At 41.5% G+C, this 16,015-nt stretch overlaps 2 protein-coding genes across 2 annotated transcripts; both read right to left on the reverse strand.

Annotated features, from left to right (window-relative positions):
- Positions 1-3,973: 3,973 nt before the first annotated feature.
- Positions 3,974-7,851, reverse strand: nup42 (nucleoporin 42). The gene is made up of 7 exons (XM_070922089.1): positions 7,665-7,851; positions 6,325-6,784; positions 6,151-6,239; positions 5,963-6,039; positions 5,648-5,734; positions 5,405-5,507; positions 3,974-4,814 (listed from the first exon to the last, which is right to left on the reverse strand). The coding sequence occupies exons 1-7, from the start codon at positions 7,849-7,851 to the stop codon at positions 4,282-4,284; spliced, it is 1,536 nt and encodes a 511-aa protein (XP_070778190.1). The 3' UTR covers positions 3,974-4,281.
- A 2,552-nt stretch (positions 7,852-10,403) lies between these two features.
- LOC139299383 (gasdermin-E-like) lies at positions 10,404-15,662 on the reverse strand. The gene is made up of 10 exons (XM_070922281.1): positions 15,550-15,662; positions 13,856-14,094; positions 13,473-13,665; positions 13,200-13,377; positions 12,792-12,912; positions 12,355-12,480; positions 11,390-11,511; positions 11,055-11,205; positions 10,870-10,940; positions 10,404-10,637 (listed from the first exon to the last, which is right to left on the reverse strand). The coding sequence occupies exons 2-10, from the start codon at positions 14,064-14,066 to the stop codon at positions 10,404-10,406; spliced, it is 1,407 nt and encodes a 468-aa protein (XP_070778382.1). The 5' UTR covers positions 14,067-14,094; positions 15,550-15,662.
- Between the last annotated feature and the right edge of the window lie 353 nt (positions 15,663-16,015).

Genomic DNA, 16,015 nt, shown 5'->3' on the forward strand with positions numbered 1-16,015 from the left:
CTAGATCTGTCCTGTAATATGTGCTGGAGATGGAGGGATCAAGATGCCGAGTTGCCAGGAGTTGGTCCACATCACCACGGATGCCTGCGTGAAAAAGCCTGGCCTACAGCTAGGCCTTCTCCACAGACCCAACGTTAAAGTCAAGGTGCACGGCCCGATTAACCCGCTAGGTGGCCCTGCAGCAAAAAAGGAGCTATGGGCCCCTATTGACCCTGTTTGTGGTTAAACACATATTTATTTGGGAATATGCCAAACTATGAGAATGACAGCATATACAAGCTCAAATGTGTTGTTTGCTGCTGCTGTTGTTGTTGTTGTTGTTGTTAAAACAGACGTTCGATATTAAAGGGAAACAAGCTCATTTGCTTTTCTTATCTAAATATGAAGCTAACAGCCGGTTAGCTTAGCTTAGCATAAAGACTGGAAGCAGGGGGAAACAGCTAGCCTCCCTCTGTCCATGGGTAAAAGAGAAACCCACCTACCTGCACCTGTGATGCCTCTAAAGCTCACTAATTAACAATTAACATTAAAGCAGCTATAACCAATATTTATAACAATGCATCAAATGACAACGTAAAATGATGTGAAAGGGGAAAAACAGTTATTGAGGCTTTAATTATGATAGCCTGGCCAAGAAATAGTCCAGCACATTACGTACATTATGTGTCTGAGCTTTAGAGGTGCTGGTGGGCAGAATTTTAGTCTTGGAAAGAACCAGACTAGCTTCATGTTTAATGGACAGATATGAGAGTGGTATCTATTTTCTCACCTAAATCTCAGCAAGAAAAGAAATAATAATTATATTTATTATATAATAATAAAACTCCTTTTAAGTTGCCATTCTTACGGGCCCTACTTACTTCACTTGATAATCTGCTTTAGCGTGCATATCTCCAAGTACACTTGCAGTTAAAACCAACTGAAACACAATGGGCCCTGAAGGTCTGGGGCCTGTGGGCAGTTGCCCTCTTTGCACAGGTGGTAATCCAGCCCTGCAAAGGTGAAGAATGCTCTGCACACAGAAGCCACAACATTCAATGTAGTGCTGCTGATTATCAGCATACAATAATGGTGTTCTAAAGGTGTAAAATCTCTTTCGTTAATCAGCAGGCCTGAAGATATCTCATCATAGTTTTACAGCCAGGCATGGATACATTTTGAAAAATTAGACTCTGATACACTGGAACATTTTACAGCAGAGTATATATACATATATATATAAGTAAAACAGCTGTTTTCCTTTTGCAACCAAGAATAATTCAACAAACACACTAGTACAGTAAATGGGATTTAAAAGAATTGTGGAAATTTGTGGTAGCTGTATACCATTGCAACACATGATGTTCACTGAAAAGTATTCATAATTTGTATTAGATACGCTAAAACATGCAAAAGCACAGTCTTTTGAAGTTTGATGCAGAACATAGGTGCATAAAGACAGTGCATGTTGCATGGTTTCCTCTCCGCTTAGGGGGCATGCAGCACCGTCTGCATACACAGATGAAATTAATGCAATGAATGTAACGTGATGTAATTTTCTGCCCAGCCTCTTAGTGCCACACCACTTCAAATGATCCAGGCCTCACCCACTCTGGTCTCAAATACAGTACATATATTCTCTAGACACTATTTACTCACTGCAGTGTGTTATTACTGTCAGTGTGTTAGAAGAACGTGGGGCACTGATCCTAATATGAACCCATAAACATCTGCAGCACAGAAACCCGATGTCCAGAACCTCGCAGGTGAAATATGTGCCACTCAGTCCCCCATGCGGCAAGCCACTCAAATAGGCATAAATCACAGGCTTTGGATCAATGCCCTGTTTCCCATAGGCGAACCGCTGTGGCACAACACAATCAATTCTTGTTCTGTGCTGCAACAGTAAGGAGGGTCGACCGAAATCAGCCCCCATCAAACATTAATACCAGCACTGAATCCGAATCAGCTCATTGGCATTCTGCAGAGAGAGGGGATTCAAGCGGTGATAAAGACATCTGTTGCTGTCATCACCTGATGAAGAGACCACAATCGGCTGTGTAATAGCAATGAACACAGTGTACATTTAGGTACTGTATGTCATTAAAACATGCTGATCTGGAGCCAGCCAGAGGAGGAATTTTAGTAGCTGCAGGCTGAAGTCATAATTCAAAGGATTGATCCGTTCAGAGCTCTGACATACATACACGGCTATACAGTCTAAACAGGGAATCAACAAGACAGACAACCCCTAATGCCCCTATGGAAAAGTGTGTTAAATGTATTGGAGCATCATATACTGTGTATGCCTGGTCCATGTTGCTGGAGTCAGGTCACAGTCAATTGAATTACAGTACACATCATGGTCATGTGACCGGGTTTGTGTAAGCTATGATTTCACAAGAGGGCGGGGCAGGTTGGGGCTTAAGGGAGGAGGAGGAGGAGTGTGCACAGTACATGACAAGTGTGTATATGTGTGTGTGTCATCTCTCAAAATCCAGGCTTCCTCTTGGGAATACTGGCCAACCCTCAGGAGGGAAGGAGGAGGAAATGACCACATACACAAATGATATTCCTCGCTATTAAACACAGCCGGTATAATGAGTGAAATTTAATAATTTCTTCAATATAATATAATTGCATCTTGCACCATAACCTTAGACAGGTCTTAATGTACTCCAGAGTGATTAAATGTTCCCCATAAAAACATTGTGGGTGTGTGTGTGCAGGCATCCACAGACTCATCCCTCATCTTTAATATAGCTCTGATCCACTGTGTGCAGCTCGTGCATTCATTACATAAACACAGGCAGACTGGCAATATGATGCTGAAGCAGTTAGTGACTGAATCTGCTTATTGGCTGTTGGGGAAACAAGGATTCACAAATGTCTCTATTTCTCAGTTAGATGTATTTAAGAGTCGCCGGATGGCAATTTACAAGTTTCACTGAAATGAGTGTGCAAGTACCTTTTCATGAGAGTCTCTCTTTCAATCGTTCATTAATCTGTTCAATTATTTATGTATTATCTGCTAGCAGGGGGTGGGTGTGAGGTACCCGCTGACAGACTGAGAAATTACTACTGTATGTTGCACACTGTTGGTGGCAGTTAATGCTGTGTTGCCATTTATACTCATGTATACAATTGTATTAGCTATATGCATGTCTTTGACCTGTCTGTGAGATATTGACTCGGGATGATTTCACACACACACACACACAGAGGAGGCGGCTCCAGCTCAGTTTCACCTCTTGCCAATATCATAAACTCCTTGTCAGCTGAAAATATGCCCCAGTCAGCAGAGCCCCTATAGCAGCAGAGTAGCTTATTGCTGTCTCTTTGTCGCTGTATTCCTCTTCTTGTGGTCCCACCGCGTGCTCAACACCTAATGAACACATATTGCATAGCTTACTCACTCATTGTCACCCGTGCACTACCACGCTTTCCTCTCCTTTAGTGGATATCAGCCTACAAGCCTGTGTGGACGGATGGTTTTAGACGGGCTTCAGTTGTTTCAATAGTGTCACATTATAATCTGAGTAAAAACATCAACAGAGGGAGAATAATAGCCACCTGGGTCAACAAACTACCTCTTACTACCTCAGTTACACAGCTGTCTACATTTGTCTTGTATCTCTTTGTGCTTCACTGAAATGTGGAAAGGCAGATGGATATTTTAGCCTGTATTCTGACACCCTCTGGGTGGTTGAGCTGTGCAATTACAACTTTTATAAATGCAGGTAAGATGAAGATGACAGTGTGTCAATCTCAGGAAATTCTATGATTCTCCAATGAAGCATTCAGAGAAACACATTTTTACATAAGAAGATATTATGTCTGACTTGTTGCAGGAGTTTTGTGCAGATAACAGTTTCCAACCAAGATCAAGGCATGTTTTTGGTTGTAATATAGATTATGTTTGATCACACAATCATGCAAATAAACCATCAGAAACTTTGCTCATCAACTGATCAGTTTACTGTCAGCATCTCAACAAATGGGGAAAACAAAAATTGTCAAACCGATTCAGAACAATCAAACCTGAAAGACATTCAATCATCTCAAAACAGAACTTTATATGAGAGAAAATACGTACTGTGTATAATACAGCTGTACATAAAGCTTACTTAACATATACACAAAAATCTAAAAATGTAACCCAGGCAGGTTTTCCAAAAGTATTTGAACATTAGTCATATCTTAAAAATGATGTTAGTTTAAACAGAAGCACTACGCAGAAGACAAATTTTACTTTGTATAAATCATCTCTATTTCAAAAATGTTGTGGACTTTCCCACAGCATCATACCACCAGCATGTCTGCTGGGGGGGGCTTTAAAGGGATCTGGCCTAGGGTGAACCTCTTAGCCTTGAACTGATTCAGTTCATCTGGAGTCAGTTGGCTCTCAGTTGAAAACAGACTGTCCGATGCCCCACCTGCAGACCCGGCTCCTGCTGCAGGTGGAGCAGTGGTTGTCCCAAACCCTCCACTCGTCTGTCCAAAAATACTGCTGCTTCCTGCAGCTGCAGCAGGTGCTTCAGCCCCAAAACCGCTCCTGAATCCTCCTCCCGTGTTTGCTGTCGAAGAGAAACTGAACCCCGAGGCAGAGCCAAACCCTGAAGCGGCTGCTGGCGTGTTGGTGGTCGGAGCACCGAAAGAAAAAGAAGCAGCAGAGGGGGCTGCAGAGGAGGAACCAAACCCAGAGGGAGGTTGTGTAGGAGCTGCTGAGACACTGCCAAAACCTGTGGAGGATGGTGGCTCTGAGGAACCAAATCCACCACTTGGAGCAGCAAAGCTGAAAGAGCCAGTCTGGGCTGGTGCTGGAGCCCCAAAGCCTACATGACCAGAAAGATTTAGAATTAACACAGGAGACATTACTAGTGTGGATCCGATTACCTGATCTGCATATTCAGACAGAACAATATAATTCTACAAACTTGAATTCAAATGCATTCATGTCTTTGACTTTTTGAACTCTCAAACACTATGCTACGTAGTAAAACCATCTGCTCACGCACTATTCTCATGAGAGATGAGGAATACTTTTAAAGCAATTGTTCTTGTTTCAGAGAGTTAGAAGATGCTACTCTCATGTCTGTCTGTTAATACGACGCTACAGTCAGCAGCCAGCTAGCTAACCTGAGCATAAAGAATGTACACAGCTAGCCTGGTTCTGTCAAAAGGTAACAAAATCCACATATCAGCACACCTAAAGCTCACTAATTAAGACATTGTATCTTGGTTTTATTTATTCGTAAAAAAGTGTAAAAACTGCAATTTCTGGTTTTAGGAGGGGTTATTTGTGATTTCTTGTCTGGCAGCAGTCCTTTCCTTTGGTCCTTCGCAAGAAAGCAAAGAATATCCCAAAGTGTGAACTATTGCTTTACTCTTCTACTGTTTCAATGAAGCAATACTTGATCTTCACCTTTGCTTTCAAAGCTGGATGCAGAGGATCCAAATCCAGTGGCTGTCGCTGAACCAAAGTCACTTGAAGATGCCTGAGGTGCTGGGTTGTTTAACTCTGCGAGCTGCAAGGAAAGTCAATATAGTAAATATCAAAACATGTTCACTGTACTGAAAAAAAAAAAATCCTTCATAAAATAGGTAGGAGTACTGTTACAGTGTGTGTGTGTGTGTGTGTGTGTGTGTGTGTGTGTGTGTGTCTCACCAAAGCTGCGCGAGTGGCTGGATTCATAACCTTGAGTTCCTGGACTCTGCTTCTCCACTGGCTGAGCAACTGATTGATACCATTCACCTAAACACATGAAACAGGAGTTTCTTAGACTCTGACACATTTAAAGATTTTTACAAGCAACACACTAGACTAATTCAACATTGAGATATTGACTATCATCTGAAAGGAATACTTCATGCAGAAGACAAAGAGTCAAGCGTGAAGTCTCTTCAGAAATTCACAGAAGATTCACATTCTTATTGGCCTGAAGACAAATATTAGAAATGCCATTAATGACACTACACTTACATAACCCTGCAGATCCCCTGACGCTTTTGTGGAGTAATACTCCTGCCTGAGCTCTTCTGGAGAGAGATCGGTGAAACCTGTAGACAAGAAATATCAAACATCATATGATAAACCCATTGTTTACAACTAGTGCTGTGACTACAAATAACAACAGAAATCAGGTAATTAAATGTATGTTTGGTACAGACCAGATAAAGGTGTCTTGAAGCTAGAATAACAGGAGAAGCCCCACTGCCCTGAACTCTCCCAGCTCTCCATGTCCATCTGAATGATCTCCCTGGGTGACCGTGAGACAGACATCACATTGATTTATTCCTTACAAGAACATTTTAATGCCGCACAACAAAAACAAGATGACTCACAGTTTTTTGTCATCGTCTTCATCACCAGCTCCCACCTGCTGTCCTCCTCCTCCTCCTCTTCCTCCCCTGTCAAAGGTGCTGGGAGTGCCAAGCGATGAAAATCTGTTTTGAGAGGAGAAGCTGAATTCGGAGCCCTTCTCGTTATCTCTTCTTCCTCCACCTCCTCTGCCCCAGTCATTCCCTCCTCCTCCTCCTTGACCCCAGTCAGCTCCTCCTCCTCCTCCTCCTCCTCCTCCTCGACCCCAGTCAGCTCCTCCTGCTCCTCCTCCTCCTCCTCCTCGACCCCAGTCAGCTCCTCCGCCGCTACCTCCTCCTCGACCCCAGTCAGCTCCTCCTCCTCCTCCTCCTCCTCCTCCTCCTCCTCGACCCCAGTCATCACTTCCATGAGAGGAGAATGATGAAGGCTGGATGTAGCCCCCTTTTTGCTGGGAAGGATTCACCCAAACTCTGTTTCCAAACCCTGAAACCAACATCCAATGTCAATGTTGAGGAAAAAAAGGGGTTGATGCTAAACCCTTACAATCACTCTGTTTGTCCATATTGTGATTCTACAACTGCCACTTCTGTCTACTCTGTATGTACAACACTTACAGCATGGCTCTCTGTCCTGAAAGAGGGTTCCCTTGTTTCCTCATCAGAATTGAGGGTCCATATGTTGTACAAATTGAAAAAGCCCTTTATGACAAATGTTGGCATATATGAATACATTGGACTCAATGGAGTAATGCTACAAGACGTTATATTTGTCAGTGGAATAACAATACTTCTGTAACTTTAGACTCTCACTGCGTTTAGCTGTCCTGTAATGCGTCTTTATCTCTGTGTACTCTCTGTGCTTGCTCTTTATTCCCCTTTTTGCATTAATTTGGCAACAGCACTGCCCCCTTATCAGATACACAATCCAGTTAATGCAGTATACTACAACAGCCCTGCAATAAATCCTACCTTCATGACGGTTGTAACGTTCAGGTTTTGTTGAAACTGTTACAGAGATGTTAGTTCAACTTTACGGTCATTTTGGAGGATGTCGTTTGAGGTGCTGTTGATCTGCGCTGCGTTACACTGAGAGGTGTTTCTAAAAAATGTGTCTAACCTTGCTGATATCGGTTGAGTTTAAGTTCAAATAAATGCTTGAATCGACGAGCTAACGTTACCACTTAGAAAATATGACTCAGAAGCACTAGGTAACAACGGACGTCAGTTAATTCTGCCTGATACACGTAACTTGGTCAGAAAGCTAGCCAACGCATAGTTTTTATACAAAAGACCAGCTACATAAATACTTAAATAAGTTTAAGTTTAGCTGTATTTATTTCTCCACGACGTTATTATAACGTTACCTCCACCTCCTCCTCTGGGCTGCTGCTGAGCAGAAGAGCGGTTGTAGTTGTTGCTGTATCCTCCACCTCCACCTCCACTTCCACCTCCTCCTCCTCCTCCTCCTCTGCTTCCTCCCCTCGGGTGCTCATTCCAACATTTGTCACCGTAACGACAACGGCCCTGGAGAAAAAAGTTGCACACTGTCATTCCCACGCGGTGGTTGTTGTGTCTTCTCTGGGCTCCCAAACAGCAATCGCACTCGTCAATGTTTTTCCGCGACGAACGTAGAGACACGACCTGTTGTCGCGGGAGATTTACGTCATCGCTCACTACCCCTTCCTTCCATTGACAACAGCGACCCCACGTGGTAGTTGAGTTAATTTACAGTTTTGTGCAAGGCGTTTAGGCCACAGCTGGTTTGTATTAGAAAACACATTGAACATTCATTCAGCATTTCCTCCACTGGAGTTTTGTTTCATCAGATCATACACTGTTAAATGCATCAAAGGTCATACTCAAATTATCTGCTCACAGGCTGGCGGTGTGTTTTTTAACAATAGAATAGCAGGTTAACCCCATAACATTAATGTTGTATTTTTTCTATTTGGCGTCATTCCAAAAATATTTCCTGTTCTATCAACTAATTGTTAATTTTGCAAGTACAAGACAGTACTTACAGGTACTGCACACCCACACAGGTGTTTGCGATTATTCTGGCTCATTACACTTCTTAAATTGGGCAGAGCTATGGTGGAAGTTTTCTGAGGTCACCAAACTCTACACTCACAGTTGCCAGTTTATTACTGTATACACACCTCGCAAGCCTGGCCAGATTAACCTGTTAGGGGACCCCAGGGCAACAATGTGCTGTTGGGCCACTGATGCGCCCACCCTCATATGTACAACGTTTTTCAACTTTATCTCTCAGTTCCCATCAAGCACAGACTATACATAACAGCGTCTTTATACACCCAGAGACCAGAAACCCATGTTTCCTGTATGTTGATTAATTCATTATAATTTTATTAAATTTCACATTTTTATTTAGGAATATGTATCATCTGACAATGATATAAACTGGTGGGACCGTGGGGTAGTTGCCATCTATGCCCTGTTGGTAATCCAGCCTTGCTGGCTAAGTGTAGCACATAAACTGCTACCTGAGTGCATAAAGTAATAATAGGCAATGGTTTAAGTTGTCCCACCCTAACAGGTGCAGCAAACAGAGTCAGAGATGTGACTGTTTAATGGTCTGTGAACACATACACACTGTACTGTAGTGAGAAAAGGTCTAATCAGCCATAAGTGAAAACACCCGTGAGGGCGTACAATGTATGAGCATAAAGCATACACACCCTTGTGCAGAGGAGAATATGGTGTGTCTGGTATGTATAAAACTTTGTCATGATTAATTCCTTCGACAACTATTATTCATTAATAATTGTATCCACAATATGACAATATCAGATAAATGCTGTATGGGATTTTAAATAAATAAATCTTAAAATGAGCAAAGATTTTGAACAAAAACTTTATTTAATTTGAATTGTTTATAGTTTTTCAACACAGGACAGGGGTTAACTTCAAACACACATTTTCCTTAAATATTTCCAAGAAAGATGAACACAATTTCTCCTTCTGCATCTCATTTCTTCATCTTTGGGAGATACTGTTCATGCGACATAAAAAGCTTTATTTGCCATTTCTGTAAGACTAAATGATACACTTTGATAGAGCAATGTCACAGACAAAGACTTAAATGCAAAGAGTTTTCAAAAGGTATTAATATAGTGTAAAGTAAAATGCATTTTTTCCAAACAACAATAAATTAAAATGACAAATAGGTAAGTGTCAGTAAGGCCATGCCAAAGGCAGCTTCATAAAACTGTATAGCTCATGTATAAATACACATAATCTAAATATGAAAACATCAATACTCCATTTAAACATAATGCAGCTTTTTGGTATTCAATGCCTGTATTTCAGGGAATACTATATAATAATATAACTAACTATATAATTATAATATATATAATGTTTATTTAGTTTACTAGCAAATATTTGGATAAGGAGCAAAAGCAGCAATAAAATACAGCCTCATTTCAAATACATGAAATAATAGAATACCTTCAGCATACCACATAAATGTATAAACAATTTCAATGTCAATTTTGTTTACCATTGGCATGCATCAAATTTTACATTTTGTAAACATTTCTTGAGCTAAGAAATCAGAACTGTTTTCAGCCCAACCCTATCCATCTTCAGTTGATCCAGTCACTGAATTTTCTTGACCCATTGATAAACAAGACACAAGTTCATTGAGTTGAAATGTTTAAATAAAAATAATGAAACTGGATTTATACAAAACAATAATTTTATGTAAGGTGCATGATCAAGTACCAAACCTCTTAACGGTTTACAAGCTATAAAAGAGTGAGACACGACTATAAACCATGCCAGAGCTGCACCAAAGTGTAAGAATTCATCACATAAAAAATATATATATTTCCTTTTTTTATACAAAAATGTGTTTGCTAAGTAATAAAAAATATATGTAGGAAAAACAATATCAATAAAACAAATATCTGCATGATACTGTAGTAGTAGTACAATGTCATGTGTTTTATGAATCAATAATAATAATGATATAAAGATTTTATGCTATAAACTATATTAAGCTAAACTTTACAATAAAGAAAGAAATGGACAGAATATAATTTTAAAAAGGGAAAAAAGTGCACATGCAGACACTGCTACTACTTTAGCCCTCTGCACAGCAGGGACAATCCTCGTACGCTGAGACAGAGGACCAATAGGAGTACTCCGTCTTTATTCCCTGTCTCCATCCACAGCCTGTCGGTGTCTCTCTTCAGCATCACATTGGTGGAGCTGAGCAGCTGCTCGGCCCATTGGAAGGCCTGGTTGTCCTGCAGCAGGACCGGAAGACACTGGATGGAGAGAGGCTCGCTGGTCTCCTTTAACCGGCACATCTAGTGAGACAGATTGATAGACTGATGGATAGCAAGACATAATGTGTGTGAGCTTTGGAGGTGCTGGTTGGTGGAGTTTGTTACTTTAACATAACATAAGAGTGGTATCAATCTTCTCATATAACTCTCTGCAAGAAATCAAATAAGCGTATTTCCCAAAATGTCCCAAAAGTTGCCAAATTATAATAATATTTCCAGCTGTAACAGTGTAGTTAACTACAAGTTAACTAACCAGTATGTCGAAGGCCTCCAGAAAATCAGGACAGGTCTCACTCAAGAGGCTCAGAGTTTCATCAGGCAACTCTACAAAAACAACACATAGAGCACACAACAAGATTAAACTGTAGAAATCCATTTCTTGAGTACTACCTTGTTTTGCTCAAAGCACTGTGGGGAAAATGTTGACATCCCTCTCACCTTCCATGGCACTGACCAACAGGTAAGATGCATTTAGGTGAGCATTTAGGCTGTTCTCAGCGGGACCGTCTGACCCGGATTCTCTCTGACTCTCTGACAGCTCCGCATGCTTGGCCATATTGACTGTTTCACAATTACACAGGTCCTCCAGCTAACAGAGAGAGGCACAGAGAGGAAGGAAAGTGGAGAAAATTAACATGAAATGTAAACAAAAAAATATTGCCTCAATACACAGTAACTATCCACAGGAAATAAAATAAATGAAATAATAAAGCCTTTATTTTAATTATCCACATGTCATTAGCCACTAACCAGTGATGTATTGTGTCACTCACCACACACTGCAGACACGACAGAGCAGCTCTGTCCCTCAGAGTGTCTTGGAGTTTCTTGAACAAGGCACATCGAGTTGACTGGGGGAGCTCCGCCAGAGGGGAAAGGTCCATCTCCTGTGATCCTGTAAGAGACCGACAGATAAACTGAAGCTACACCGACATACAGAATTTGGCGGGGAACAGTTCCAGTTTTTGCTACTGAAGCCGGTCAGCAGAGGTGGAAGAAGTACTCAAACCTTTTACTTAAGTCAAAGTAACAATACCATACTGCATTCAAAAATTTACTTCAGTAAAAGTACAAAAGTAAAAGTACTTATGATGCAGAATGGCCCATTTCAGAATAATGGATATCATATTACTGGATTATAATTATTAATGCATAATATGTAAGAATCACTTTAATGTTGCAGCTGGTAAATTACTTTATATATAAAGATACCCAGCAGTATATATACTGCGAATTTCCCAATCAATTAAGTTTTACCTTATCTTAACCTATAATAATAAATCATCATCACTTATTTGTTGATTATATTTTGAATAATTAATCTGAATCTGCTCAGCGACTAATAACTTAAGTCTTCAAAGAAAGGTAGTGGAGTAAAAAGTACAATATCTGCCTCTGAAATGTAGTGGAGTATAAGTATTAAGTAGAGGAAAATGGAAATACTCAAGTAAAAGTACAATTATCTGAACATTTTACACAAGTATATTATATATATACTGAGTAAATGCACTTAGATGCTTTCCATCACTGCCAGTCAGCCCAACCGTAACATTTCAGAACAAATAACCCAAGCAGCTATGAATGGAACAGTTCATTGGATCCACAATGCCATCTGCATATGTAAGAAAAGGGAAGCTACTACAGTTCCATCGTAACCGTGTTTCACTTCCTCTCAAAAAATGCGTTATTTTCCATTAATGAGTAACTAAGCCGTACGTATGATTGAATAGACACAAACCATTCTGCAGTGCACTCAAAGGTGCTTTCTCTGGAACCTTCTCCCTGTTGCACTTGCCGTCCACGGAATCATGGGATGGACAGTCTGACTCAATGCCTCCTATTGTGCCAGGTTGAAGGCATATATCTGAAAACACACAATACATCATAGATCAGTGGTAGCAAGATAGCCTTGCTAGCATCGGAACACTTTTGTTTTTGTCACCACGTAAATCATATTGAATCATATTCATGCAACTTTAGCCCCCCCAGTGCAGTGTATCTATGACATGGATAAACAAGAGGAGGAAACAACCCAGAATGGAGAAGGGACATTGTGATTCACACTTTCCACTCTAGACATTTGTTTTACCACACATCTCTCTCTCTCTCTCTCTCTCTCTCTCTCACACACACACACACACACACACACACACACACACACACACACACACTCACCATAGTGTCCACTTTTTTTTATCTCCAGTTCCAGGATGCTGTACGCAATGACTGTACCAGATGGGATCTCCAAGGAAACGTCACTGTCCGCCTCAATGTTGTTGCTGTCCTTCACACACACCTGAGAATACACATATATATTTCCATGCGCAAAATATTTTAGGGATTGGGAATCTGATATCTGTGCAGCAGAATTTATCTAAGCAATATGACACTGATGACAATGTTAATAATAATAACTGTATCTGATTAAGATGTTAATTATTGACTGATTAGACCAGAAATGGTTATCACACTAAAATGGACTAATATCTGGGAATTCAGTGATTTGTCAAATTAATGTAGCAAACTGATATGTATGTGATATTAAATACCTAACACCCCACACTCAACCCCACCCACTCCCACCTTAACAGAGCCCCCCAGCATGGCCACTAGCCCGAGAACCCCCTGAAAGATGCACTGCTCCTTTTTCGTCTGGGTGACGGAGCAGGAGTTGGCGGTGAGGATCCTCTCCTTCACCACTGCCAGCACCTCAGCTCGCTTCTCCAGCTGCTGCACCAGCACGTGCCGCATGTCCACCAGCCTGATGCAAAGACAGACGGACATGTTCATCTCATGAATAATGAAGCCATCATCCGGGCACCTTCTGCTGACGAGTAAACAGGAATGATTTAACACCTGTTGCTGGAGTCGCGTAGCAGCTTCTTCACATCCAGTTCCTCTTTCTTCAGCTTGCCAAAACATGACTGGAGCTTGGAAGAGCCCTGCCCCTCCAGTGTGACGCTGACAGAGCCAGCCTCGGTGTCCAGCTTCCCAGAGAGTTTGTCTCTAAACGTCCCCTTGTAGGTGAGGAATTCTGCCTCAGACACTCCTGACAACACACGTGGTGTTAGCATATACATGGATATGTGTTGGAAATGCTTCATGTGCTGTGAAAACATCTTCTCCTGTCTTACAAAAAAGTAGCAGCATGGAACTAAAATATTATAATCATATAGCATGAGAAATTTCTATTCACTTTGCATGCTTTTTACACAGTCTATGTGTGCACACCTACATACCAGGACTGAGCACCTTGTCGTCCTGCAACAAGTCGCTGAGGGTGAAATCTGTCGGTTGGTACTTGGGCCTCTGCCAGAACCAGAAGCGGTTGCGTTTGACAACCAGTGCCATGGGAACCAGCTTGTGTGAGTCATTTATTCGGGACACGTGGATGAGGCTTCCTTCGGGGTCAATCTGACGGATGAAGTTGGCAGTGGCTTTGGAAAACATGGCTTCAGCAGGCGAGGACTGCAGACAGCTGGAAAATAGAGATTTCTTAAGGCTACAATTTGACCTTATTTTGTGCACTGGAAGGCATTGAGAGCTCAAAGCCCTGATGTGCTTTTACTTAACTTCTAAACCTCTATGGGTAATTTCCAGTTGGTATTATCCCCAGTTGTCCCCTCTAGATGAGCTTATGCAAGTTTGAGAAGTACCAATAAAGCCAAGCAGACCCTGTGTGGGTGTTTGCAACCCCACAGTCCTGCAATCAACAGTAGGCAGTGACTCACAAGGCATGAGGGAAGTCCCCTGTTTGTTGTTACATATAGGGTGACCACAAACTCACACACACACTCCAGCTCGTTAATTCTGCTGGCTCAGCTTTCATTGCTTAAATATTTTAAGTAATCAGGCGTAAAGGGGATTTGTGCCGTGAGGGAGGAGAGGGAGAAAGAATAAAAGAACGTTTGAGCTGCGTGTCTGTTGCTTAAGAGTTAATCAAAAGAACTGAAGGTTGGATGGAAGACAGAGGAAGAAGCCAGTTAGGGGAAATGAATATAAAATAGGAGAGAGCTCAGATCTCTGAAGCTTTTCCCTCTGAATGAAATCAAGAAACACCACCACCTTCTCAAGTGTGTGAACAACACAAACTCCCCTTGACTCAATGTGTGTGGGCTGAATTATTAAAGAGCTGTCGTAACATCAGTGGGGACCTTTCTCTTACCCCAAACTCCAATTCCAAAAGCTCAGATATGCCGTTTCTACATATTTAATGTTGGTCTTGTTTAGTGTGATCGGGACCAAGGAAACAGGAGAGAGAAAAAATACATGATAATAGGAATAACCTCTAAACATGCGAGGAAATGTTTTACTAAACATATAGTTAAGTTCACGTGGTTTCAAAAAATACCTTCAGTGGCTGGGGAAAAGTATTGTCCATGTTTATTTATATATTTAGGTACACAATAGGTTACTTTGAACACTGTCAGTTCACTTTATTGAACTTGAAATGAAGTCTGTAGTAGAAAAAAGTTGAATAGAAAAAGAAGAATAGACTACAGTCTCCCATAAAAATGCCAATATAAACAGTTGCAAACATCAGTGGTCTGGGCCCACAACATTCCTGCCGCGTGTATACAAATTATACACAACACACACACGCACACACACACACACACTTGCACGTGTGTCAGCGTGCGTGTGTATTTCCCGGCAGCCCACTTTTTCTAATGTAACCAGGCTGCAGTGGCTGAGAGCTGCGCGTGCTTGCACGGTGAGATCAGCTGCGCACGAGCCTTAAGGACGCATGACTCTGCTTCTGAGCGTTAAATCAAATAAATAAAAGAGGAGAAACACGTGCTCTGACCGGAAAGTGATAACAAACTGAACACATTGGTTACCTCAAGCAGACTAGACCGAGAGGCGAGTCCTTTTACTTGTTTTCTGTCTCCTCAAAAAAACAACAGATAAACGATTTGAAGCTGTCGCTCACCTCAAATTAGTTTATTAACCACTCTCCAAGTTCGGGACTCGTACGTGCAGAGCTCCGGTCCGTCCAGTTGTCACTCCTGGAATGTCACCGATGTTGCCATGCGTAAAAGTAGACCACGTAGTCCAAAAGCGCTCGAAAATAGTCCTGTGGGTGTAACAATAACAAGTCCCCCTCAGGGTTAAAGAAAGAAACAGAAATCACTGATAACAGCAAGCTACGGTCAGAGCTGTGTGGTGGGAGAAGGATTGACTGTCGAGTTATCCGCTTCACAGCAGAGGATAGAGACCGCTTCCTCCTCCCACTCTCACTGGACTTAATTATGCTCATATGAACTCTGGTATTTCTGTGTCTGCGTGTGTGTGTGTGTGTTTTTTAGAACATGAGCAGACCTGCCATTTTGATTTTCTTTTCATCAGTAAATTATGAGTGGAAATGCTTTCAAATCATGCTTCATTGATTCATTCAT

This window comes from Enoplosus armatus, chromosome 16, assembly GCF_043641665.1.
Source record: "Enoplosus armatus isolate fEnoArm2 chromosome 16, fEnoArm2.hap1, whole genome shotgun sequence".
Taxonomy (NCBI): domain Eukaryota; kingdom Metazoa; phylum Chordata; class Actinopteri; order Centrarchiformes; family Enoplosidae; genus Enoplosus; species Enoplosus armatus.

Excerpts from the sequence above, each read along its gene's own strand:
- LOC139299383 (XM_070922281.1), bottom strand. The coding sequence starts at position 14,066 with ATGTTTTCCAAAGCCACTGCCAACTTCATCCGTCAGATTGACCCCGAA. Across the intron at positions 13,378-13,472 it reads CTACGCGACTCCAGCAACAG|GCTGGTGGACATGCGGCACG; the intron begins GTGTTAAATCAT and ends TCTTTGCATCAG. Across the intron at positions 11,206-11,389 it reads TGTCGTGTCTGCAGTGTGTG|CTGGAGGACCTGTGTAATTG; the intron begins GTGAGTGACACA and ends TCTCTCTGTTAG.
- nup42 (XM_070922089.1), bottom strand. The coding sequence starts at position 7,851 with ATGACAGTGTGCAACTTTTTTCTCCAGGGCCGTTGTCGTTACGGTGAC. Across the intron at positions 6,785-7,664 it reads GCCCAGAGGAGGAGGTGGAG|GGTTTGGAAACAGAGTTTGG; the intron begins GTAACGTTATAA and ends TGTTGGTTTCAG. Across the intron at positions 6,040-6,150 it reads CTTCAAGACACCTTTATCTG|GTTTCACCGATCTCTCTCCA; the intron begins GTCTGTACCAAA and ends TCTTGTCTACAG.